The sequence below is a fragment of the Juglans microcarpa x Juglans regia genome, chromosome 2D, assembly GCF_004785595.1.
Source record: "Juglans microcarpa x Juglans regia isolate MS1-56 chromosome 2D, Jm3101_v1.0, whole genome shotgun sequence".
NCBI lineage: Eukaryota > Viridiplantae > Streptophyta > Magnoliopsida > Fagales > Juglandaceae > Juglans > Juglans microcarpa x Juglans regia.
Window position 1 is genome coordinate 5719964 of NC_054596.1, and position 27786 is coordinate 5747749.

Consider the following 27786-nt stretch of genomic DNA (forward strand, 5'->3'; position numbering starts at 1 on the left):
ACTATTATAAATTTTTATATATATTGTTACCTCAACAAGTTATTTCAAGATCAGATGTACTTCTTACGTACATAATACAAATTATAATCTCTTTAATCTACATGAATTTGATTCAATTTAATTATTGATGCAAAAAGATTGCTAAATCGCATAAAAACCAAAGCCTTTATAGATGCATATATATTAAGATATTGTACCCATGCATTAGCCATCTAGGAAATCACGAAAAAAAAAACAGCACCAAAAATATAGTACTACTACTAGGGAAACTATAAGAATCTTGTACGTACGTATAATATTTAGAACGGTTCAAATTAGCATTATTAAACATATATCCGAAATTTTTGTATTTGTCATGACATCCTAGTACAGCTAGCTATGCCACGTTGTTTCTCTCCTCCATTTGCATTGAATTCCTCGTTCAAATAGAGGTCAATAAGATTCCTAAATTCTAAAAGTCAAGATACCTGCATGTTGTCAGCTTGTACTCTTGTTACGTAAACCCACATGAATTATTTGAAAACGAAATGCACTTCCTTCCCAATCTCGATGCACCTTGTAATTATAAACATAAATCAAAATTAATAATAGTAATAATTAATCTCCTGTTAATTACCATCAAAGAAATTCCACCAATTATAGATTATTATTAATGTCCTTGTGCCGGCCGTAAGCCATGCAGGCCAAGTACATGGCACCAAATTAGTGATTAATAGTTAAATAATCACACATCTTAATCTAATCTTCAATGATTATTTCCACTTGTCGTTTAATATATTGGAGATAATCATTGTTCACATTGATGTAATTGCCATATATATGGTCCACGCATGCATCATGAGCTAGCTCATGTCGACTTGAAAGCTAGTATTAGTGAAAATGACTCTTAATTAATTAGGAAGTTAATTAATGAGCTGAAAAGAACGCGTCGCGGCCGGTTTACGGCCGGGTTCTGTTATCTTGATCACCAGGTACAATATCATGACTGAATTAAGCTTAAATATTCTCTCATCTCAAAACTTAAGAGGCTGCATGGATGCTGATCATGATCGATGAAACTATCTATATCTATCCAGTATTTATTTTGATCTGCAGTTCAAAACGGAAAGTTCTAAGAAGTCACGTACGTACGTCTAAACCAATTACTTGCAGCTAGCTAGCTAGGCGCTCATGATCATGATGAGTAGTTTGGTCCGAGTCGTGGAATCGGAAGTAATCCAGAGGCAACGATACAGTAGTTGTTGTCCGTTGTGGAGCAATGCTGATAGCCACAAGTTTGTGTTCGTACTAGATAGATGATCACCATGAATGATATTTGAAATGAAAATGAGATTTTGCTTAGAAAAAAAGCAGGAAACTAAAAAAACAAGATGTTCTGGAAAACGATATTGGACGTAAGTTGAACGGATTCAAATTTAAGAAACTAAAAATAAAGTCATCAACGTCAGTTAAAAAAAAAAAAAAAAATACACAACATCTCAACGTCAAATATGTCTTAATTAATTAGTGGGAGTTCAGGCCAATTATTACATCTAATCTTTTAACTCCCGGTTAATACATCTATATCAATATAATTAATTGTGGGAGGATCAGACCTAGTATACACTGTTCCAACGTCTTTTTTAAGAAAATTATTTAAGTATTCATGAGATACATATACGTACTGTACGTGGTTCTCTTATTTTATCACAATATAATCGAAATTTAATTAATTATTTATAAATAAAATAATAATATCATGTCGTAGCTAATAATCACACTTTCTAGTTTCTTTCGAGAGATGTGGATCCAAAAAAGAGAAAAAATTAAAGGAGATCGTTGATGATCGGCCGGTGGAGAAAGCGAGAGAGAGGACAAAAGGGTGTCAAATCAGAGTGGCTAATGTTTGAAATTTGGTGGGTACATGTTACGTATCGTACAGTACTGTTTGAAATTTTAATAGCAAGAGATATTGATTGAAAGACAGGGCATTAACCCAAGCGTGGCCCTCTCCACCGATCAAATATTATCCTCCAATTCGTACCACAGCAACTCCTTCATCATTACGGATCATCGAGCATGCAATATTGCTGCAGCATGCATCATGTGAAATGTGAGGCTAGCTCTCTCTGATCTGTTTGGTGAACCCAGATTTTTAGTAACATGCTTTTGCAGTTGTTCATCATGTTATTGGGGGTGCCAGGGTGGTGTGTATATATAATTAGTGGAATGGCTTTGTAGTTTTTTGCTTTTGTGTTTTTGATGAAGAGGTGGGTCTGATGTGAAGAAAATAATGGGTATGTACGCACGTAGTGGGATCCTATATTATATGTCTCCTTTTACGATTTATGGATGAAAAAATAAAAATTTCCTTTTTCGATCGATCTTAATTAGTTTTTCAAGTGTGTATATATATATATATATATATATATATTTATATATATGAGCAAGCTGGACGACGTTTGCTTTGAATAGAACGAAAGGAAAGAGATCATTCAATGTGTTTAAAATTGGTCATGTTGGGCCAATTATATATTACTGATTCAAAATCAAAAAAGCTTCTTTAATATTGGAGTACTTTTTCTGTATATATATTTCACTTCATTTGTCCGATTCAATTCAACTGGTCATGATCATCAGGAGTACTACAAGCAGAAGAAGCTGCAGTACCAAACTAATTAATTAATTTTTCTATCTTTGACTAAGTTCATGCATAGGTACTTGTCAACCTTTTAATTTGAACCAAGGTGTCTGTATATATTAATAGCCACGGTACACGCGAATCTCGATCGGGAGAGAACAAAGCGAAGGACAAATTACTACACCAAACAAATATATATATTATCAAGTTTTAAAAAGGAACCTGTTGTCATATTTGATACTGATCTGTTTTCATTTCTTTAACCATTAGAAAGCTTGTGCATGGCGGGGGAAGACCTCTTGCATGCATGCCCTAGCTCTAGCTCTAGCTATAGTACTATTGGTAATCATAATAATGGGAAAATCGTGAGGACATGAATCTCTTATGGGTCCAAGAATGGGGATATTGTCGTACTGTCTAATGCTCAATTATATTCCTCCCTCGATCCTTTTACACGACGATATTGGAGTACTCCTATTAGAGCTCACTAGCGGCTAGGGTACGTTTACATGCACATGATGATATATTTGGCCTACTGATCAACGTGTTCATTTAAATATTAACTCCATCTCTCGATGAATTTCTTAATTTCGATGAGGGAATTGTACGTGTACTATTATAGAATGTAATTATCTCTTTGGATCTTTAAGTACTGATCAATGGTCAAGCTTAGGATCAGTATTTATAAGATATGGTTCAAATTAGCATGTCGGCCGGGTACGAGTGTGTCAATTCACACATTGCACGTTTGGTTTGTGAGTTGACATGCAATAGACCTAATTATATATATATATATATATATATATATATATATATATGGTTCTTGCAGCTAGTGGGGCTTATATATATATATATATATATATATATATATATATATATATATATATATATAAGCCTTTGGAGTTTCTCATTGTTTTGATCCCTATTAAGGCGATGCGATCTTTGTGTTTCTTGCCCGCAGTCATGTACATAAATAACATTACAAGAAAAATAAGTATTTCTGATGGATTGTTTGTGATGATAACGATTATTTATGACAAAAACAAACTTATTTTGATAGAAAATAATCATTTTCACTAAAAATAATTAGTCATAAATAAACAAGTTTCTTACCGTGTAAGTTGGTAATAATTCTTCAAGAAATATGTTAGAAGTACATATATACATAGATTAATACTTTAGACACAAATGGATTATACAAAAATAAATCTATAAAATGACGTGTTAATTTAATCTGCTACATTAGATTGTAAAGTTGTTTTTATTGTAAAGTAGATCTAATGAATAACATAAAGTCACGTCAATTTGTAAATTTATTTTTATATAATCTCTTTATGTTTATATATAGCCGCACATCTCATACACAGATCTCGATTCCAAACGCGCGCATGCATATATATAGTTCCTTAAAAATTCATAAATTGTATGCTTTCATATACATACACACACAGTACAGAACTACTAATTGTAAACTGCCATATATCTAATTAATTTCTTTACTTTTTGTTTTAATGATTTTCATTAATGGGTAATTATCATGATTTGTTGGCAGGCTGCATGCATGTTTAATTAATTGGAATTGAGTTGGGGAACCCACACCAACAACGAACATGGCATGCCAGAATAATCTGTACTTATGATCATCAACCAACTGCCAAACCCTTTAATGTATATATGTATCATGATCATGCATGCATGCCTTTTGCGGGGCAAACGACAATGAACATTATAATCTCGACCCACGTGCATCATGTTTCCCGCCTGGCCTGATGCATTATATTCTAACGTACAAAACTCAATGAAACATGATCCTTTTGATTCGAATCCAAAACCCCAGCCTTTCCGGCCCATTTTTCCGTTGTGTATCTTGCATGAATCTATCTATATATATGATGTTTGGGGTCAGATTAATTATATATAAATGGAAAGGAAAGACGACGATCATGATGATAGATCTTGATCTTCTTGTGCTACTATCGTTCAGACGTACAGCTTAATTTGGTCTACACATATTAAAGGGAAAGAGACATGGACCCTCTCAAAGGGTGGTGGTTGGCCGCTTCAGCCAAACAGAATATCCCACGTGCCTTTCGTTGCGATTTTGAGCTCATGACTTCCAGGTTTCTGCAAATGGTTTTGAACCAATGGGCAGGAGCTGAAAACCACCTGAACTTTTATTAAAGAAACTCGTGTACCCCTATCACATCAATTTCTAATTTATTTATTTATTATTTATTATTTTTTTTATAATTCTCCTCATTATAACTTAATATATATTTCTAGCTCTGTTGTATTAAGTGAACCCTCATTGCTCTTTTAAAGAAACAAGCGTCCAGATTTCCCAAATTTCACATGTGAACTACATCTCTTTCTATTAATCAGATTGTTGCCGACTTGATTTCTTAGAATTCTAAGGATACTTCAAAGAGCGACCATTGTTAATTTTCAGATTCAATGGCATGGATTGTTTTTCCATATCAAGATTTGTCACTTTTAGATTCAAATATTTGATTACCATCTTAGGATTTCCCATCTTTTGCACATTTAGTTCTTTAATTTAAGAGAAATTCTATACATAAGCCTCACACTTCTGCACATCACTTAAAAATATGTAAATTTATTATTTTATCCTCATGTTTCATAAAATATGAAATATGAAATATGAAGATAAAAGAGTAAAATCACATATTTTTTAAGTGGTGTGCAGAATGTGAGGTTTATGTGTAGAACAACTCTTAATTTAAAAGTGATACAAATGATATTGCAGTAAAATGATCATAGTAATATGAAAATTTGTAAAAATTAGGTTATCAATTGTTATGACCCAACCTAAATATTTTCAAAAGAGAAATGTTTGGTCTACACAAGGATGTTTACAAACTGATATAACTTAATATGCTCTATCGGATTGTAAAACTCTTTTTATTGTAAAGCATATATGATAGATTAAGTGCTCGTTTGGATAGTGGGATGAGATGAGATGCAATGGTTTTAGATGAGTTGAATAAAATATTGTTAGAATATTATTTTTTAATATTATTATTATTTTGAGATTTGAAAATGTTGAATTGTTTATTATATTTTGTTTGAGAATTTGATAATGTTGTAATGATGAGATGAGATTGTTTCTCTATCCAAACAAGTCCTAAATTAAACCATACCAATTTGTAAGTTTTTTTGTATAAGATTTCATTGTAGACCTAACACTTCTATTTTTATAAAGAGTAATACTACTCATAATCCATTTTACTATCATCATTTTATCATTCCATGATATGGTATTAAATGATTAGAGATTATTTATTTTGTTTTATTTTTGAGCTTATTATTTATTATCATATCAAAAAATGTTGAGGGGATGATAATAAAAATGACGATAAATAAATTTTTTCTTTTATAAAAAAGGACTCGTTTAAGACGCTAGGCTCCTATTTTAGATGAGTAGCAAAAAGGAATGGTCAATTTTTCCTCGAGACCGAGATATCCCCAAATAGTTTGGGCCTGAGTAAACTGTGTTGACAAGTGAACGGGGCTTATTGGGCTAAAACCCTATAACTAGACAGGAGGCTTGGAAGGGCTCTAAAACCCTCTGCGTCTTCTTCTTCCAGAAAATCTTTAGATTAGTTTATAGCCAGACTTAAGATCTCTAAAGAAAAATGCTATGCGTATTTATAAAAAGTTTATTTCTCTCTACGTATTAGTTATTGATATGATAAAAATTATGAAATTTAAAATTTAAAAGAAAACTAATAAAATAAGTCTTACAAGTATAATTATAAGTAAAAGCATAAATACATATAACACTACTCATCACTAAAACTACATGCTTCTTGTGTTATCTGAATGTTTTTAGCTATATACCATCCAAGCGTAAGATTCAAATTTTAAAATTTATGTCAAGTAAATGGTGTGTGGTATAAATGGTTCAAATAAAATTATTTAAAAAAAAATAAATAGCATTGTAAAAAAAGAAAAGGAAAAAGAAGATTGTTATGTTTACGCAAATCATCTTTTATAAAAGATAAGGTATTTAGTAATAACAACCTCAGTTTTATCTTTGTAAAAAGTAAACCAAAAATATAAAATAAAGTTAATCGACACATTAACATTAAAATCACTTTTGTAGAATTCTTCTTCTTTAGACCAAATAATACTATTAGTTAACTTAAAATCGAATAAATTTATTAGAAAGTCTGTTTATTGAAATATATGAAAATTTGCGATTTTAGTTTATATAAGAAAACTAAAATTTAAATTTATTTTATAAAAAGTAATGAATTTTAGGATAAGAAGTGTGTCAATTATCTAAGGAAAATTCTTTTTGCTGGGGCTACGGTTTGTATTTTTTTAATAATGTTGTATTTTAAAAAAAAAAATTAAAAAGTATTAAAAAAATATATGTAAAAAAAAAGAAAAAAAAGAAAAAAAAAATTAACTGGCGGGAGCCTCGTGGGAGCTGTAGAGCCACACTCTCAAATAGCTTGAGTTTTTGAAACCAGGCCTTTTTTCTTTTGTTTTTTGGCTAAAATGAAACCAGGCTTCTTGCTCACAAAAGCAGGACCCCAATCCCAATCGGTTCGGTTGCTAAATAGATCGTCCAACAATCGGATTCCAATCGTCCAACAAAAGCAGGAACCCGATCGGATTCGGTTGCTAGAAGTTCAAGAAAAGCTCGGGAGTTTCATGTTTTGCGACATAAGCAAGGAACAAATTCTATCGAGTCTGAGACGATGTCGACTGCGACGACTGCCAAAATCCAACCCACACCGTGTTCGTTCTCATCGACCGTTAGACACGTCGGCTTCTTCAATCTCCGGCTTTCCCGAAGCACCCATGTATCGTCCAACAGCTTCAACAACCACGTTGGACGCCACGGTATCAGAAGAGCCCTCACGGTCTCCATGTCTTCTGCTCCGTCTTCCAACCCTCTTGAAATCTGCGTTAAAGCATCCGTCACTACCCCCAACAAGCTCGGTGACTGTAAGATCTCTCTCTCTCTCTCTCTCTCTCTACCCCCTTACTCGGTTTGGTTACTGAGAAAATGCTGAAAAACGAAGAAAAGAAAAGAAGAATGAGCTTCTTAGAAGCCTTGCTGTATGTTTGCATGCCGAGATTATTGCCGGAAAGATGGTCAAACTGCGTATTTAATAAGATGTTGTATTATGTTGGAAATATTTATCTGTTTAACTTTTTTCAGTACAATCTGTACTACTTTAGTTAACTTAATAAATAAATAAAAAAAATCAATTTTAATTTCTGATAAATTTTAATGGATGCGTGTGTGATGTATTTTGTACTTTGATCATGCATTACTGTTTTTATTTATTTATTTATTTTTTCTTTGGTTTTGTTACGTCTATGGACCTTCTGTAAAATCTATAAAAGTGTGAATTCTTTTTATATTTATTACTGAAGCCCATTGGTGATAATTTTTAGATAGGGGAAATTTGATATATATTTTTTTTCTCTCGTGTTTATAGTGGTACTTTTCCTGTATAATTTAGAGAGAGAGAAAAAATTCTAGTTCTGAGACTATAGGGAACCTATCTGGCTATAATTACACTAGGCTGCTTTTCAGATCGATTTATGAAGATCAAGTTGATTAGCATTTATTTTTCATCCACTCATTAAAATTTTTCTTTTAGATTCCTTTAATTTTGCATGTTAATTTGAGCGTTCAATGTGAAGTATCTTGCCAGGATAAACATTGATTTTAAAAACAAGCAATGTATTTGAGCTTTGAGGATTTTTCTATAACCAAAATAGTATCATGAATTTGAAATAACATCTTATACTTGATGATTCAAATCTACATGGTAATAAGGGTTAAATACAGCCACGAATTTCACAATAGAAAATATTGTTTTTTCTCATCCATTACTCAAGCCATTTCAACTGAAATTGAGATCGATACAGCAGAAAAATGAGAAGACAAAGCGCATAAATGGGCCAAATTACACCAAAAGGTGAGCTTAGAGAGAATTTTCCTGTTAGGTTATGTAGGGATCCAAAATGCAAAAGCCTGTTTTGGCTGCCTACAACCAAAACAGTCCCGCATATCTATCTACCATAATCCCAGGCCACTTAGTTAAAACATTGTGCATGGGATGATATTCCTTACTTTTCTTCCCAGGTCCATTTTGCCAAAGGGTATTGCTGACTTTGGAGGAAAAGCATCTCCCTTATGATCTCAAGTTGGTAGATTTGGCTCACAAGCCGGCATGGTAATGACCTGATTTTATCTCTTTGCATTATATCAACCTTTTCTTTTTTCCAAAAAAAAAAATGTTCATATAGAGGATGGACCATCTCTTTGGTAAAAAAACCAGTCATATAAATTACATATACACATGCACCCATAAGCCCATAATCTAGTAGCGCTTTAATATAACATCAAATGCTTTTGTCTTTTGATTTTTCTTTACCTTTAATAACTTGTCAAATTTTTTTTTTCTCTTATCTAGGTTCTTAAAAATTAATCCAGGAGGTAAAGTTCCTGTAATTAAACTTGATGAGAAGTGGATGCCAGATTCAGATGTGATCACACAAGCACTAGAAGAAAAGTACCCTAATCCACCACTGGGAACCCCTCCCGAGAAGGCTTCAGTGTATGCTTTTATATTCAGTGGTTTATGCTTTAAGCTTATGATCAGACATGCTCATCATTAGAAACTACTTCAAACCTTCAGTGCTTTTCACCCATCAAAGTGCATAATGGCAATTATATATATATATATATATAGGGTAAGTGCATCATAGCAATTTTATGAAACCTGCATTTGACTTCCTGGCTCCAAAAAGTAAACGAGTAAAAGTCTCCAAATTGATCACCAGATACCTTTTTGGTTCAGACTATAGGGGTTGTTGTAGTAGCAAAACGGGCATGCTCTCTCTCTCTCTCTCTCCAAAGGGGTATTATAAATACTGGTTGCAGTACGTGGCCTAGAGAAACATTGGGCACCTACAGGAATGCTTTATTACCAAATTCATCTTATTCTTTATCATCCATGAGCATGTGATTGAAGGTGAGGATGAACTACCCCAACTACAGTTTGCATAGTTTTTTTTACCAATAAAAAAAAAAAAAAAAAAAAAAAGTTTTGATGTGATTCTAGATCTTGCCGCTAAGGTGCTGAAAATGGAATTTTGAAATAATTCAAAATGACTCTTTATCCTTTACCTATAAAAAAATGTAATTTTGAAATAAAACATAGCTAAGCTTTTTATTTATATTTTTTTTATACCGGATTTATGGAAATGTAATTGGAGGTCAGCGTCATTGAAGCATTTCTTAAGGTCTTAGGGTACAGTTTCCACGATCCTTTTGAAACCTTGTGGGTGATAACTCTAAGACTCTTTACTCGATGTTTCTTTGTAATTCATCTCCCAGCAACCCTGGTGTCGAGTTGCCATCGATAATTCAATGAAAACATGTGATCTGCTCCTTTAATCGTCATATTTTTCCCTTAACATTTGTGATCTTCAGTAAAACTGTTGGTACTTTAATAGAGATTTATTACTAATTCGAATTGGAAGCCATTGTGGAGTTTATTAATTCTAAATTTCGCCAATTAGCTTATATAGAGGCATTATTTTTTAAGTAAAGATGTTCAGCTGTATCCTAGTACAACTCTGAAGATGTTTCTATTATAACTATGTGGTGCTGAACACTGTATTAGTTCGCCTTTTATTCTATTATTTTATTGTGACATTTGAGAATATGATCACCATTTCCACATGCTGTTAAGTGAGAGCTCCAGTTTCTTTCAGTTTGTAACATTACACTTTTATATGTGTGTGTGAGCAATGCATGTGTAGGTGCGATTGCGATATTTACAAATGTAACTTGATTAAATCAGTCCATTCTTGTTAGGGTTTAGATGTCTATAAGATGGTTTAATTTTAAGTGTTATGTCTTGTCATGTTTCTAAATTGTTTGGAGTTACGAAGTGAAGGGGATAAAGGAGAGTTATTTTAAATGCTGTCTTGTAGTGGGTCAAAGATCTTCTCCACATTTATTGGTTTTCTCAAAAGCAAAGACCCCAGTGACGGAACGGAGAAAGCGTTGCTCAACGAACTCACTTCTTTTAACAACTATATTAAAGAAAATGTGAGTGCTCTAAACTCATTTTCAATTTTTTCCCCATCAAGCTAGTCATATTTCTTTCTTTTAGGACAACATTTTCAATGAATTTTTATGAAAATAAATGTTGCATTATGTTTGGATCAACAGTCATTTTCTAGTCACTACAATAATTTTTTTTTCTCAGACATTAATGGCCAGAAGATATCAGGAGAACTTTTTTTTCATCATCCAGGCTCTGTCATGCTAGAGTGCAAACTTCAAAGACTGAGTATTTGCAAAGGAAAATTCTACTCATAACACCCTAGGTGCAACACTAACGTAATACCATTGATGCGGTAGCCAGTGAAGCCAATCAATTACATTATCTATGCCCCACCACCCGCTACCTCTGCTATTGAATTTATGTCTATTATGAAACTTGATCTTTGATTTAGGGGCATGTGTACATAAACCAAATTTAACTGATAAATGTTTTCTACTGACACTTCAATGTAAATTGGTTGTTACCCCTGAAGGGTCCTTTTGTCAATGGGAAAGAAGTTTCTGCTGTAGACTTGTCACTTGGACCCAAGCTGCATCATCTAGAGATTGCTTTGGGGCATTACAAGAATTGGTCAGTTCCAGATTCTCTTCCCTACGCGAAGTCTTACATGAAGGTATGCTCAATATGAGCAAAATTGCAGATGCTATCTATCTCTAGCAATGTTGTTTCATAGTATCTATTAGTTCACATATAAATTCTCTAATCCTAATAATGCTTGAGTTCGTGCCATGCAGGCTATCTTCTCAAGGGATTCATTTATTAAAACACGCGCGCTGCCACAGGATGTAATTGCGGGCTGGCGTCCCAAAGTCTTGGGTTAAATTGTCTATAGCTAGTGTATTGGACTGCGCAGGTCTAAACCCATAACCTTCTTTACATGTATGAATATGTGCGTATATATTGGGTTAAATTGTCTGTAGCTTGTGTGTTGGACCGCGCAGGTATAAATCCGTAACCTTCTTTACATGTATCATGAAAATGTTGAGGAATAATTCTACATTATTTGTGGAGAATGTCTTGAACATATTTATAAAAATTGAACAATCCTACCTTATAAAACTGATTTTATGAGATGAGTTAGGCCATAAATTGCTTTAAAAAACACTTCTTTATTATTATTTTTTTGATAATTAAATGCATTTATTACCTATTGATCATGCGTATAAAAGTTGAAGAGTATTATTACCTATTAAAAAAAGGTAGTGATAGGGTTACTATTTATTTACTATCAATTTACTACTTATACTGTATTTAAATTTTTTTATTTTTTTATCATTTTCTTTTAAGTATTTTTTTACCATTCTTAATCATTAAGAAAAAATTAAAAAAATATATAATTTTACTAATAATCACTTTTTTAACCATTAATTAAAATTAAAAATTAAATATAAAAAAATATTAAATAGATAGTAAGAAAGTAGTAACATTAAAAAAAAAAAAAAAAAAAAAACGTGCAAGAGTACTTCAGGCCTTGTAAATTCTAAAAACTGCGCATTCCCTAATCATTGGTGCAAAGAGTCGTGAATCTTGTGATGGAATTTGGAAAGAGAGAGAGAGAGGTCATCATCCACGTGGGTTTCCAAGATCCTATTCTTTTTAGATACACATTTGGGGAGCCACCGAAAGCCATTAATGGGTCACAACTGACCCACATCTTCTCTCGAGCATTGATTACTGTTTGGGTGGCTGATCTGGTTCGTACAGCAACGGAGTTAGGTATTTTCTATCTTGAAGGAAGAGAGAGAGAAGACAAATAGGAGTATAACTTCGATTATATCCAACATAAAGAAAAAATTGCTTTATCTAACATAGATTTGAAGTACCATATGTGCTTTAACCAATATATACATTACATCCCCAAGACTTATGCACAATTAGTGCTAAAAAGTCTTAAGGCTCGAGCAACCTGCAATTTTGTGACATAAAAATTTAAAGCAGCCATGAAAGTAGGTCCTCTAATTCTTTCGATTGGCAATGTAGTCAGCTAAATAGCATAAGGGGGCAGCTTTTGTGGGTTCGAAGTATGCAAGCTCTTGCATTGCTTGATCCGCCAGTATGCGGGCGAACTTGTTGGCCTTGTCGATGCCCATTAGCTTAGGATATGTAGCCTTGTCGCTTGCCAAATCCTTCCCGGCCGTCTTTCCCAGCTCCTCCGACGACTTTGTTACATCCAAAATATCATCCACCACCTGAAATAACAGCCCTACACATCTCGCATAATTCCTCACCTTCTCTATCTCAATCACGTTCCCACCTGCCATTATCACCCCACACACAGCTGAAGCCTCAAGGAGCTTCGCTGTTTTATGGACATGAATGTACTCCAACTCACTCAAATTCACCTCTGTTCCCTCGCTACAAAGGTCCATTACTTGCCCCGCCACAAGCCCTTCTGAGCCGACGGCCGAACCAAGCTCTACAATGGCTTGGATGACGCGGTCGGGAGAAACTTTTGTGGTCTTGGCTGCTACGTGTTCGAAGGCAAGGGAGAGGAGTGCATCCCCAGCTAAGACAGCAGTTTCTTCGCCGAAAACCTTGTGGTTTGTGGGCTTGCCGCGCCGAAGATCATCGTTGTCCATGCAAGGAAGATCATCGTGGATTAGTGACATGGTGTGGATCATCTCGGCAGCACAAGAAACCGGCATCGCTAAGGACTCATCCCCTCCCACCAATTCACACGAAGCAATGCATAAAATCGGACGGACACGCTTTCCACTGGAAAGAAGCGAGTATCTCATTGCCTCATGGATTTTCAAGGGATGTTGCAGAGGCACGGCCTCACTCAATGCTTTGTTCACTTTTTTTGCCTTCGTGGCCATGTATTCTTCGAATTGGGATGTGCGTAAAGGGGTTTGTTGCAGGGACTTGGTCATTACTTCTTCAGTAAGTAGTGGTTGGAACAGAGATGATTTTACAATATGGGTGGCTCTAGTTTTCATAGGAACACGTTTGAGGTGCACAAATGGGATTCTAGTGGGGTTTTCTAGGACATTTCTGGGGTTGTTGAGAAAGGGTGAAGTCTGGCAACTTGAGATGGTTGCAGAGAAGGCCATTGGAATGAGGTTTGGGGAAGAATTATTTAGGCTGATGCTGGTAGCTAGACCTTGTTTCTGGTAGTGATAAAGGTGACGGGAGATGCTATGTTGGGTGTCCAAACCTGTGGCTTATGGTGATTCCTTTCCCTGCTACTTGGACACTAGTGCTTCATTTGGCATTTTCATGCGTATTTATCCTTTTTTTTTTTTTTCAATATCATTTTGAGGACCCCATGCCAACCTTCCTCCGGCTTTCGTACCTATGTCTTCGACAGGTCTGTATAATTAAATGCGGATGATTTTATTCCTGTGTGGACAGCTCACTGCCACCTCAAAAATTTAAGGAGGATTTGAGAGTTTTAGATTACTATACTACTAAAAAAGCATTGAAATCACCATTCTATCTTGTTATTGGACCAAGGCAACCATAAAAAATCTCTCTTGATTTTTTAAATTATGGGTAAATGACTTTTTCATCTTGTTAGTTGATATTTGAAATCTTGGATGATATTTGTTTGATTTTTTTAGATTGAGATGAGTTTAACTTTTTAGGTTTAAATGTATAAAGTGAGTTGAGATTAGTTTAACTTTTTTTATAAAAAGTTAAAAAAATAATGAGACTCATCAATAATTAATTTGAAATGAGTTAAATTTGATTTAAGAAGAAAACACAAAATTAAGTTCAAAATTGGAAATCTATGCCATCTTTTGGAATTGATCTTGGACCTTCAAGGTTAGTCCCAACCAGCGTTATGTATTTGGTCGATTTCAATCAATTAGGGTAGGCATCAATATGGTCTCTTTAAAAGGTTGACGTTTGTAGCATACTAATTGATAATGGGTTATGCTAATTACCATCTCATTTTACAATATTTTTTTATCACCATCAACAAAAGTTAATTTTTCATTGTTTTCAATTATATTTAAAATAATATCATTTAAAAGTCATTTTATTTTTAAAAAATAGACATATAACTTGACGTAATATATTAAATATATTTTACATTCAGGCTTCGTTTGGATCATGAATTACTCTCAACTTATTATTATAATTTTTTTAAATCTCAACACAAAATATAATAAATAATTCAATTTTTTCAAATTTAAAAATAATAATAATATTAAAAAATAATATTTTAATAATATTTTATCATCTCAACTTAACTCAACTTAATTCACTTCAACGTTCAAACTCATCCTCAATGTTCCAAATGGCGGCACAAACACTGAACAAACAGTCTCAGGGTTGAGCCTTTTGGCATCGCAAAGGCACAGACCAACACCTTACAGGCCGGAGCCATGGACTCCACCCCGACTACTCCCCAACCCCAAGATCCTTCCCCCATCTCCATCAAATCCTCTCCCCACAAGCTCCCTATCAAACGCAAAACCCCCAATTCCTTTTCTAACCCTAATCTTAATCTTCATTTCGTTTCCACTAAACTCGAATCCACCCTCGATGAAAACCACGTCGACGCGAAACCACCGCCATTCAAGTTCCACCGGTTATGGACAGAGCCCGACGAGATTCGGTTCCTCCGAGGCCTCCGAGACTGCGCTCCCCAGGGCCTCTCCTTCCCCAGAGACCTCCACGTCTTCTACGACCGCTTCTCCAGTACCATGTCGCAGCCCTACACCAAGTCCCAGCTCTCCGAGAAGCTCCGCAGGCTGCGGAAGAAGTTCCGGATCCTATCGTCCCGCCTCGCCCGCGGGCTCAATCCCTCGATGCTCTCGCCGCACGATCGGGCACTCTACGAGCTCGCCGAGAAGCTTTGGAGCCCCGAATTCTCGTCCACATCACCGTTCGGTAACAATTCGAGCGGTTTTGGTAGCAAGGAGAAAGAAGAGAAGAATAAGAGCGAGAACAATTTAATTGGAGTTAAGGCTAGCTTCTTGCCGACCCTGCCTACTTTTTGTTCTCACTCCAATCAAAACGTTCATGTCAACGAATTCGCTAATGTGGATTATGAGAATCATAATCTCGACGATGATGGTCACGGCCATCATGGCCAGGCGAATGTTGTGTATTGCGAGGAAGTGATATTTGGTCATCAGAGTAGTAGTTTGGGCAGTGGTGGGATCGGTAGGGTGGCGGCCGAGACCGTGTTGGATGTGTTTGATCGGTGTTTGAAGGAAATTCGGACGGTTCTTGTTCGGCAGGGGTTTCTTTATCCTGATGGTAATAAATCTTCCAAGGTGCCGGATTTCGACACGCGGTGGCAGCTGCAACGTGTTGCGGAGTTGGACATCTTGGCTCGGCGCTTGAGGTTGGTTCTCGAAAACTCTCTTCGTGGGCAACGAGTATGATTTACGCCAAAAGCAAAATGCCACACAAAATTCAATTTATTTTCTTTTCTTTTTCCCTTTTGTCGTTTGGTTTTGCTAAATTGTACATCCTGCTAGGCGTTATGGATATTGTTTAGGTTGGAACAAACTTTTTTATGATGTGAATATTCTGTTTATTGATTTTATCGAAGTGCTTATTTACAGTACCTGTGTTTGCTTAATGAATTATCTGCTCCTGCTGATGAAGGCAAATCTTGAGAAATTTGTGTCGGGGCAGGTTTTAGTAGTAGCAGTAGGAGTAGTATGTAAAATTTTATAGACTGAAAATGTAAATGAACGAAGTCCAGATTGATGATTGTCCATCGTTCGTGATTTCTTCTTCATTTTCAATCTTACAAATAATAGTGCAGTGCATAAATTGGTTGTGTTTGTTATCGAGCTTGCAATTGACTGGTTTTCTCTCAAATGTTGCTGAGTCTGTAGGTTCACTTCTTAAATGGTTCTGTAAGAAAGTACTAACCCATTGAACTATTTTCTTCGTCGAAGTGCTCCATAGTCTGAGGTTCTTCTTGGAGGTGGGCCTGGTTGGTCAGTGAATTCTATTGGAAATGCCATGAATGTTTTAGATGCTGAGATAAGTTCTAGAAAAAGGAAGAAAAGAATCAAGCCTATAATATAGGGAATAGAATTATTCGATTTAATTTGCTTACAATTTTTGAGGTTTGAATGCAATGTGAGAAGTGGCAATAGATACTCGGGCTATCCTTTGGCAAAATAGAAGGGCTACCGAAGTAAGCCGTTGAGTAAAGAATCTGGGATAGTTCTAGTTTTTTTATAAGAGTGACAAGGCGTCTCTGATGCAGTTGGACCTTCGGGCTTTGGCTAAATATTGGTTTTCCTTGTTTCCTTCAAATTTGAAGTATTGGCTTATTCCTAGAGAAATGGGGAAAACGAAGACTGACATGATTTTTGTTTTTGCTAGTGGTAGAAGTATTTGGGGGAGAGGCAGCGACACCCAGTTCTGTTGTTTTTTACCCCTATGATATTATTGAGACAAGTGAATCGCTTTTGGGCGCAGGTAGCCTCTACCATCCATCCCATCTTCTCGCATTGTGTACCGTACCATATCAGACTAGATACACCTATTGAGTGAGAGAAAGGGAGAATATATTTTATCAATTTTTTTATTTATAGGGATCCCCATTCATTCCTAGATTCCTGTCACTACAGATTGATTGTCCCAACGTAACTACATGGTAGTGGTCTAGGGAGTGCAATTGCTAGAGCTCGGGAGAATGAAGAGTAACGATTTCAGCTGAAGCAGCCAGACGGATTGCTGTTATTGTCGTCTTAGTTATCAAAATGGCAGAATGCCATAGCGTGGAGAAACGCCAGGGTTAGCACTTGGATGCTTGGACAGGAAAGTAGGCACAATTTATCTGGCTTTCACACGAGAGATATGATTGTCCTAATAACAAATAATGATATGCGGATAGGCCCCTCCCTTTCCTTCCCAGTTCCTACCCATTCTACCAACCTAACAGTAATTTGCTCAAAACAAAAAAGGTTATCACCAACCTAACACTTAAAAAAAGATGATGCTCGAATGTAGAATGGATTCATCGTGACCTACTTTGTTAAGACATTTTGCTTCTAAAAGAAAACTAAAGAACTTTGATACTCTTTTTTTAGAGGGAAAGGGTTAGCACTTAATGAAAAAGGGGTTTGAGAGTAGATTTTTTAAGAGTAGGGGTCATTCTCTTATACCCGAATTGTTGGGCTAACTGAAATTGGAGTATGTTTAGACTTTAATTAAGTATCGTTGTGCACTTTGTCAAGAAAAAAAAATGTTAATATAATTTTGTTATTTGAGAGGTAGGAGCTATTATTTTCTAGGAAGGGAACCAGAAGCTCCGAGCACTCATGGCGCCTACATACAACAGTGAATGTCGACCCTTCTTCCATCTTGCGCGTTTCCTACCATATCAATATCTTTCTATTGGAAAGCAAGTATCATGAAAATCCTATTGATTGTATTTTCCTCTAAATCTTCATGAAAAACATTGAAAATAATATATCTCTAATGGTATAATCTCACCCTCACTTTAGGATGCATAACATTTACATAATGACGGATTTATCCGTTTGAAATTCAGGTTGGGGTTAAAGGAAGTGTTTATAATAGAACTGTAGATTCAATATCTTTCTTTTTTCTCCTCTTCTTCTTCTTCTTCTTCTTCTTTATATATATATATATATATATATATATATATATATATATATATATATATATCTTAAAAAGAGTAGTGCTACAATTATGGGCTTTTTTTTGGGACCATGTATTCTAGATGTTGTTAGATATTCTCAAATATTTTATTTCTAAATATTACTCAAATATAAAATACTTTTTAATTTTAAACTTTCAATTTTTTCATTTAATCATTATCTAATTATTATAATTTTTCCAAACTTTCCAATAAAACACAAAAAATAATACAATTTTTTCAAATTTTAGAACAAAAATTATATTAAAAAATTATATTCGAACAATATTTTAACTTCATAATATTTTTACTCGATTTTTTCTCTATTCTTTATCAAAATTCAATAAACATGTTAATTAAAATAATTTCATTACCATTCATAAAATATATAACTTCCATTTACAAGATATATTGAAATATTTTAAGTATTCAAAAAGAGACTAATTTTCACATAAACAATAAAAAATTTCGTTGGTGAAAAATGCTGGCATACATGTCCTTTTTTTTCCATCATATATTCGATTTCACACTAAGGTGATCTTGATGGGACTACAAATTATATGAATTCAAAATATTTATTTTTCTTGAATGACTTGCTTGGGATTAATTGAGGAAATTTGTTTGATTTTCATCAATAACTAACTCGACAATGGATATTCTTGTTCTCCTAATCTCCCTTCGTATTTTATTTCCTTTTGTTTGGGTCTAATAGATTTTGGGATGTTGGAAGAATTAGATGAGATAAAAATTTTATAAATATTAATAAGATAGTTTGTAAATAGTAAAAAATAGATTGAATCAAGTATTTATTTAGTTTTAAGAGAATATGAATAAAAAGTTGAATAAAAAATATTATAAAGTTGAAATATTGTTATAATATAATTTTTATTTTGAAATTTAAAAAAGTTAAATTATTTTTTATTTTTTTAATATTTATTTCAAAATTTTAAAAAATTATAATGATTAATTTGAAATTATTTTTATTTTAATAATATTTATAAAAAAAATGAGATGGATCGATAAGAAATAGAAAAAGATAGAAAAACTTTTCCAAACATCCCATCTCCGCCGCAAGAAACATCTCCGCCGCAAAAAACAAAAAGAATACAAACACGAAAGCACAAAAAACAATTCTTGCAACTTGTTTGACTTTCAGAAAGGTCCTCCTTAAGTTGACATTACCTGTCTTTGAGTGTACGGAAAATTGAAATCCTCGCCTCCACCCTCCGACCCTTCTTTTCTTTTTATATTTATATTTAGAAAAATTATGTGCATCATCTTTATATATTATACATAATTTTTTATTTTTTATTTTTTATTCTTTTTTCTTACCAAATATGTCATATATGAATATATATAAATGATAAGTAGAGATTTCAATTAATTTAGAAAGAATAAAATAAAATTAAAAATTAAAATAAATATAATGTATAGTTTGTAGAGATGATAAATAGCAAAATCTATATATTTATAATATTGTGTTTCAAAAATTAGGAATCATTCTCGAATTTTATCAAGTCCGACTTATGTTATATTCAATTTTAATATGATGCATTGAATTAAATAGATTAGAGAATTCCAAATGGGTTATGTAAAATTTATATTTTTGTAAAATTTGAAAGAAATAGGTCAATTAACCCATCTAACAGACGATATATTTTATAACTAATATCCAGTTTGCTACAGTAGTATCTCTACATCTATGGAACATTATTCACTATTGTATAAATATTTGATTCATTTCTTTCTCTATTTTTTACACTTTATTCATTTTTTTTGTCTACTTTCTACTTTTTCCTTTACTCGAAATGAATAAAATATATTAAAAAATATAATATTTAAATGATATAAAAAAAATAGATAAGTTAATGTATAGTATATTGTAAAAGTTAATATGTAAAATAGAAAAAGTAAATTTTAGTGATATATTTTAAATGATAGGGGATGAAGAATCCATTGAGAGTGTTCTAAGATCTTTTAATTTTAATTGGTTTATTTTGTATTTTTTGAGTAAGACTATCAATTCTGAATAACGCGTGTTAGATTCATATTACCAGGAATTAAGTTTAGATCATATAGAAGATACTCATTGATTTGTTTGATTAAATAAGTCAAACTACTAGATTTTCATTCATTAATTTAGTATTAAGATAATGTCAGTTTCAAGAATAATGTTAATTGACATCACTCCAAAGAGAAAAGTAGCTAAATTCAAACCACAAGATTGTTTTCCTAGATGGCAAACTTATCTTCCTGTGGATTTATTTTTATATATTAATTTATTTTTTAGTATGCCCTCTCACCAACCACTTGTCTCCATATCTCTTAATATGGTATATTGATATCATCTCATATCTTAATGAGAAATGCTTTAATCATAACAAAATTTTATAAAATCAAATTTATAAATTGACGTGATTTAATATGATACGTTAAATTATAAAATTATTTTTATTATAAGATAAATTTAACATATTATAAATTTATATGAAACCTCTCTAACTCAATATTATAGGTATATTTTTTTAAAATCTCTTTGTTATGGTATTACTTACCTAACTCAATATTGTAATAAACCATTGATTCATGATTGATGATCCAATGCTATCACATGACGTCATGATTCGGAGATTGAAGAAGTGGTTGTGGGTCCCAAGTTAACACTAAGGTTTTTGTGGAAGTAATCAAGAGGGCAGAGTCCGATCTCTGAGAGATAGTGAGTGACCATTGATTGGGCAAATCATCTTAAGTCTTAACCGAAACTATAGATAGGAATAGGATTCCGATTCAATTCATTTGTTCATTTTGTATTTGTTTTTATTCCAATTTTACCCTCCCAGCTGCTTCAATATTACAATGCAGAACTTGCTGATTTTTATACATTTTAAAAAGAATTATGTTAGATACAGTCATTTTTACGTATATTTTTATACACTCTACTGATATGATTGATTAAAATAATTATTTATTAATCACATTAATAGAGTACAAAAATAACTGCACATCTAGTTTTTGTCTTAAAAAATACTTTCTTGGATCGCCACGAATTTTTTTTTTTTTTTTTTTTTTTCTATATTAATACGTTTTATGGAATAAAAAGATGCTCGTCAATCATAATGGAAAAGAAAAAAAGAGGGTGTCCACGATTGCACTCAAAAGTTAGCAAAAGTTATTAGTGCTTTCAAAAGTATGGAATAGAAAGCCATTAAAATTATTTATATAAATACTTGCTTCTTAAATATATGACATCATGTAATGGAATGAAAAACACTACACATATTTATATTTCGACGCTATTAAATAATTATTAAAAATCAGGATAGGTTTAGATTACGATGGTTAGCAAAATAAGTGACCAAACTTTTGTTATACATATTATAGATTGATTACTTGTGGGAAATAATAATGTAATAAGTAATCCAAAAAACAGGGTCCCCTATTTATATATATTCACAACACTTCTAAAAAAATTAGAAGCAATAAGTGAACTTATTATTATTATTTTTGGGGAAAGCGACTATTTAAATAGGAGCTTTGTAGATTATGTTATGGTAATTCTTATCAAACATATTATAAAACACATTGAATTGGATACGAAAGGAAAATTCTTAATTTATGCTTCTTAGAGATGTTTATAGATTTTTCCATTACCAATTTCTTTGAGGATTTTTCTCAAAAATTGAGGATTATTAAGAGGGAATTTTTTTAAAAAAATTGTTTTATTTAAAAGTCCTTATTTTAAAGGGAAAGAGGTTAAAAAATAATTAAAAAACCCATAAATAATTTGCTTACATACAATTTTCGTTCGATATGGGCTATGCCTATTTCATTCCTATCATTAAATTTACTCTTACTTACTCAAATTAAAAATTAAAAATTAAAAATTAAAAAAAAAATCGTTCGGTAAGCATTAACCAAAGAAAAAATAATCCAATAATGGCATTTGTGTTATTTGTCTAAAACAATAAGGAGTGAAATGACCGAGAAATAACACGTTTCCTTTCAGGGAAGTCCTCTTCCGTGTCCTATTCTTCAATACCCCCGAATCGCACCCATTATACATTTCTCTCCGTGATCCCTCTCCCTCTCACTCCTGTCGACGCGAGAACGAGAATTCCCCCACCAAACTAAACAGGCTGTTTCGGAGCTTTTGCTCTTCTGTGTTTCGTTCGTCTTTGAAGCTATGGACGAGAATACAGCTGTCATTGAAGCGATTCTAAGAGAGCAAGAGGAGGAAGATCAAGCAGAGAGGAATAAGAACAACAACAATATCAAGGAGAGCCAAAACGAAGACAAATTCGCCTGGCAAACGGTGTCCTATCATAAGCGCAATAGGAAGGCATCCAGGACTCGACTGGGGGAGAATTCGACCGATCTCCAGAGTCGCCGGCCCAACGTCGCCGCCTCCTCCGTCAATGTCTTCCGCTCCATCGAGCAGCACTCCGAGGATCGCCTCCGCCGCACGCTTGAGACCCAGATCGCAGACGAAGCTGTAGAGAGATCGAAGCGACATTCCGACGACGGTGAAGACAGCGACCCTGAGGTCTCCGCCGCAGTAGAGAATGGTGACGTGAAGCCTAAGAAGCCAAAAAAGCCGAAGAAACCCAAGGTGACAGTGGCTGAAGCTGCGTCTAAGATCGATGCCGCTGAGCTCAGCGTTTTCCTCATTGATATTACCGTAAGCGCTATCGTATCTTCAAATTTAACTTCTCAGCACCCTGATTGGTTCCTTTCTTCATAAGTTCCGGATTAAATTCTTGTGCATGATGCGGTAAAGAGTTTTTATTTAGCGTTTTTATTCCTTTTTTCGATATTCTGCTCAGGCATCGTACGAATCGCAACAAGATATACAGCTGATGCGATTCGCGGATTATTTCGGCCGCGCATTCGCGTTGGTGAGTGCGGCTCAATTTCCGTGGTTGAAGACATTGAAAGAGTCTAGTGTTGCAAAGACGGTTGATGTGAGTTTTCGCTTCAATTCTTAATTTATCTAATTCGCTCTGAATTTCTGAGGTAGGAGAAACGTTGAATATATGGATCTTTTGGCATGAAATTGATAGAGATATGTAGGTGGAAAAGAGAAAATAGAGGCAAAAGGACCCTGGAGAATGTGGCTTTTTGATGTGAGGTGTATAATGTGTTATAAGTAAATCTACCTTGTTGTGAAAAGCATGACTTTTTTCGTGTATATGTCATGATGTATTTTGTGAATGCATGTGGGTATTAGGGTAGTATGTGAAATGAACAATGCACTTCTGCTGAGTTTTCCGTCAAAATCTCAAGCCTTCTCTTCAAATTGAGTTTTGAGTGCATGATGGCTGCTCCTTGAAATGTTTTGATATTTGATAAGGTAATTTTACAATGATTGTAGTCTGTTTCTTGATCTCAAGTATGCAGTATGTTGTCTAATCATTGATTAGTCTTTGCTATGATTCTGTTTCCATAATCTCAAGTTTACTGATTGCTTATACTTTTGGACTGTAATGATATGTATTTATATATATATATATATATATATATATATTTTATAAGTAAAATATATATATTAATCTTTGGTTTAATTTGTAACTCAATTGTTATTTTTAGAGATTTTATTTTTCATTTTTAATCATTATTTGATACTCTTTACAGATTCCTCTTTCCAGTATACCTGAAGATGTTTATAAAACATCTGCTGACTGGATTGGAAAGCAGTCTTCTGACGCACTTGGGTCCTTTATGTTGTGGTCATTGGATAGCATTTTCACTGACCTTGCAAATCATCAAGCAGCTGCCAAGGGATCCAAAAAGGTGGTTCAGCAATTATCTTCAAAGTCTCAGGTAGCTTTCCAATCAGATCTTTCTTATGATTCCATTATGTTGGTTGTAGTATATGAGAACTTGGTGCTCTGTAGTTTATATCAGCTCTTGCATATTCAATGCTCTGTTCAAACAAAATTGTAGAAATAACGTTGTAGAGGTTAGAGTACAGTAGAAGATGGTTCAGCAATCATCTTTAAATGCTCTGCTCTGTCGTTTCTGGTTTTTTTGCAGTTACCACTAAATCCTAAGTTAACTTTAATAACCATAGTCTCAAAATGCTACAATACAAGGGCATTCAGATGCTCTGCTCTGTAGTTTCTGGTCTTTTTGCAGTTAGCACTAAATCCTAAGTTAACTTTAATAACCATAGTCTCAAAATGCTACAATACAAGGGCACATCTTCCAAGGGAAAATTTTAACATGCTACTTGTTCAGCCACTCTGATGGTTTCCACCACCTGACTACTACTAAAAAGTTAGAAAACAAGCACCATTCATTTCATAAGAGCACCCAATAGAACGGTAACATAAGGCCTCACAAATTGAAGTCCAACTGAGGCCCTGGGAAACATGTTATCAATGGTGCATCTAGTGGAACTGCCCCCAAGCTGGGGGATTTTCAGGTTCATTTGAATTCTATATTGACAGTGCTGTATTTTCATTTAATTCTATAATGTCAACTTCTTGTGTGGCCACTAACAATTTGCATATCTTCTGTTCAGCTTAGTGAGTAGTTAAGTTGAAAATAATGTGTGGTTGGAACTGCAGGTTGCTATATTTGTTGTTTTAGCAATGGCACTACGAAGAAAACCTGATGTGTTGATCAGTTTATTGCCTATAATTAAGGAAAATCCCAAATATCAAGGACAGGATAAGCTTCCAGTCACTATTTGGGTGATTTCTCAGGTGAATGTCATTGATTTAATAATCTGACGTTCCCTGTATAGATCGTTGTTGTGATTGATGATATTTTTCGAATTGTATAGGCAATGCAAGGAGATTTAGTAGTTGGGTTATACGCGTGGGTTTATTTACTCCTGCCTATACTGGGTAGCAAGTCAGGCTGTAATCCGCTTTCAAGAGACTTAATTTTACAGTTGGTGGAGAGGTTAGACATATTTTTAGATTGATCTTAACTTTTAATTTGTTACCTTTTACTTGTGTTCCTTTATTTTTAGACCAAAACCATCTTCATTCCTAATTGCAGCTATCTTCTCCTCTTCCACACTTTTGTTTATTTATTTATTTTTAAATTTATTTTCATCCCTTGAAACCAGAATTTTATCTACCCCAAAAGCTCGCACTATTCTGTTACATGGTGCTGTCAGAAAGGGAGAGCGCGTGGTGCCACCATCAGCTCTTGAGCTTTTGTTGAGGATTACTTATCCAGCATCATCAGATCGGCTAAAGGTGGGCATCACTGGGAGTATGCTTGCTGTATACTTGTGATATTTACTCTTTTTGATGTATTTTTAATCTCTCTCTCTCTCCCCCCCCTCCTCTTAGGCAACTGAAAAGTTTGAAGCCATATATCCTATTTTAAAGGAGGTTGCCCTTGCTGGTTCCCCAGGAAGCAAAGCAACGAAGCAAGTTGCACAACAGATTTTAAACTTTGCAATCAAAGCTGCTGGAGAAGGTAGCCCCCCCCCCCCAAAAAAAAAAAAAAAAAAAAAAAAAAAAAAAAAAAAGAGACTATTTTGAAGTGCTGGAGTTTAGGTTTATGACTGTCAAAGCTTGACTTAAAAATGCATCTGCAGGCATCTCTGGCCTGGCAAAGGAAGCAAGTGACATTTTTATTTGGTGCTTGAGTCAAAACCCTGAATGTTACAAGCGATGGGTGAGCATTTGAAACTCAATATATTTATGGTTTTGCCTTGTTACTTGTCTCAATAAAATTTTTATCATAAAAAAATTAAAAAAAATTAAAAAAAAAAAAAAAAAACTTAATATTTCATGGTTTTCTTTTCTAATTTAAGACCATTATCCCCACTTATTTATCCGTCATTGAATTTTGTCTTCACTTTGGAAACAGGACATGCTTTATCTGGATAATCTTGAAGCAAGTGTTGTTATTCTGAGAAAGCTGTCTGATGAATGGAAGGAGCACTCTGTGAAACATCGTACTCTGGACACTTTGAGGGAAACTCTTCAGAGTTTCAAGCTAAAGGTAACTGTTTTTCAGATATTGTAAGCAAGATAATATGTCAGTTTGAGGACATCGAACTCTTTCAAATTGTCCCAGTTTTTTCTGCTCATAGAAAAAGTTGCAAACTGTTCAGAAGTATGGCCCTAGCACCACTCTCCCACCCCTCTGGCATCTCTCTCCCCCTCTTTATCCAAAGGGAGTGGAGGAAGTGAAAAGGCACTCTAAGCTTTTGCCGACCCCTCTTGTGATTCTTATCTTAAGGATTGACATTTCCACGTCCAAAAGATTTCATTATTGTACAATTTCTGACCTAAAAATCCACTGACTTTATGATGTATCTGATTTGAATTTTGAAAAGTATAACTGCCGATCATTTTTGAGTCAAAAGCATACGATATTGTTGCTCACTTGTTTCATTTTCTGGTCATTTAGAATGACAAAGCATTGGCAAAGGGAGATGATGGTGCTCGCCATTCATCATTGAAGGATGCAGACAAGTACTGCAAGTTGATTTTGAGGCAATTATCACGAGGCCGTGGATGCATGAAGACCATGGTCTTTGTGTCTGTTGCACTTGCTGTTGGTGCTGCAGTTATGTCCCAAAACGTGCAATCTTGGGATTATAGGAAGAAACTCTCAGAGATATTGAACTTTCCCTGAAACTTTCTTAGCTCAGACGCGTGCAGAGGTCCGCCAGCAGTAAATGGTGCACTCCGTCGCCATATAGGATTAATTATGTCCGGCATAGGTCCAGAATGGCCTGTTAAAAACAAAATGGGCCATTGATGAGTAAAATTATTTCAGTATTGTGACCAAACTCTATTTTTTTAGTGAATTGGAATAGGAGCAGCAGCAGCCCGTATCTGGTTTTCAGTAGTGGGTCAGATCAATGACTTGTTTTCATAACGACGACTTTATAGTTGTTTGTTTTTCTGTTAAGTTTTGGTCGTGCAAAATGGGTATACGAGGGAAATGAATGATGAAATCAATATATGCCTTGAAAGGAGTTTCAGCTAATTTTGCTTTAATGTGAGTGTTAACGTCGTGTTTCGTACGTCTTTGGTCAAGTTTCAGCAACTCAAGTCTTTAGAATCGGGCCTGCGAAAATAGGGAAGAAAGAAATTGGGAGAGAATGGCCTTAAGGTCAAAGAGTCTTCGATGCCAAAGTTAGTAGAGTATTTTAGAAGTTTTTAAATAATGAAAGAGTTTAGGGATCAGAAAGTATTTTTCGTACCTAAAAGTTGCTATTTATACCAGGAGTCTGGGGGGGGACAGATTGTGTTTGCCCCATGGAGTCCGTGTCCTTTTACTGTTTCTTCTGTCAGAGTTCTTTAATACGATATGCCTTTGCGACGACGTCATTGATGTGGAGTGTAGCTCAGGTAGTTGTGTCATTAATGTAGCATGGTTTCCCGATTTGCTTCACCCTATTGGTGTCTTTAGTGATCCGTCAATGTTTCCTTGTTAAAGGATTAATGGTCCATTTTACTTTCCCTTCTGTTACG

General features: G+C 34.2%; 4 protein-coding genes across 4 annotated transcripts; 3 read left to right on the forward strand and 1 right to left on the reverse strand.

Moving 5' to 3' along the window:
• Window positions 1-7131: 7131 nt before the first annotated feature.
• On the forward strand, window positions 7132-11757 carry LOC121248843 (glutathione S-transferase DHAR3, chloroplastic-like). Its single transcript, XM_041147435.1, has 6 exons — window positions 7132-7600; window positions 8754-8844; window positions 9085-9228; window positions 10613-10730; window positions 11222-11362; window positions 11484-11757. The coding sequence occupies exons 1-6, from the start codon at window positions 7351-7353 to the stop codon at window positions 11568-11570; spliced, it is 831 nt and encodes a 276-aa protein (XP_041003369.1). The 5' UTR covers window positions 7132-7350; the 3' UTR covers window positions 11571-11757.
• Window positions 11758-12512: 755 nt separating this feature from the next.
• On the reverse strand, window positions 12513-14153 carry LOC121248844 (geranylgeranyl pyrophosphate synthase, chloroplastic-like). Its single transcript, XM_041147436.1, has 2 exons — window positions 14015-14153; window positions 12513-13981 (listed from the first exon to the last, which is right to left on the reverse strand). Exon 2 carries the CDS (start codon window positions 13800-13802, stop codon window positions 12705-12707), a length of 1098 nt encoding a protein of 365 aa, XP_041003370.1. The 5' UTR covers window positions 13803-13981; window positions 14015-14153; the 3' UTR covers window positions 12513-12704.
• A 930-nt stretch (window positions 14154-15083) lies between these two features.
• LOC121248464 (probable transcription factor At3g04930) lies at window positions 15084-16091 on the forward strand. The gene has a single exon (XM_041146935.1). The coding sequence runs from the start codon at window positions 15084-15086 to the stop codon at window positions 16089-16091; it is 1008 nt and encodes a 335-aa protein (XP_041002869.1).
• Window positions 16092-22355: 6264 nt separating this feature from the next.
• LOC121248845 (transmembrane protein 214-B-like) lies at window positions 22356-27294 on the forward strand. The gene is made up of 10 exons (XM_041147437.1): window positions 22356-23012; window positions 23158-23295; window positions 23966-24154; window positions 24904-25041; window positions 25122-25243; window positions 25413-25545; window positions 25642-25771; window positions 25893-25972; window positions 26168-26302; window positions 26714-27294. The coding sequence occupies exons 1-10, from the start codon at window positions 22518-22520 to the stop codon at window positions 26939-26941; spliced, it is 1788 nt and encodes a 595-aa protein (XP_041003371.1). The 5' UTR covers window positions 22356-22517; the 3' UTR covers window positions 26942-27294.
• The last annotated feature ends 492 nt before the right edge of the window (window positions 27295-27786 follow it).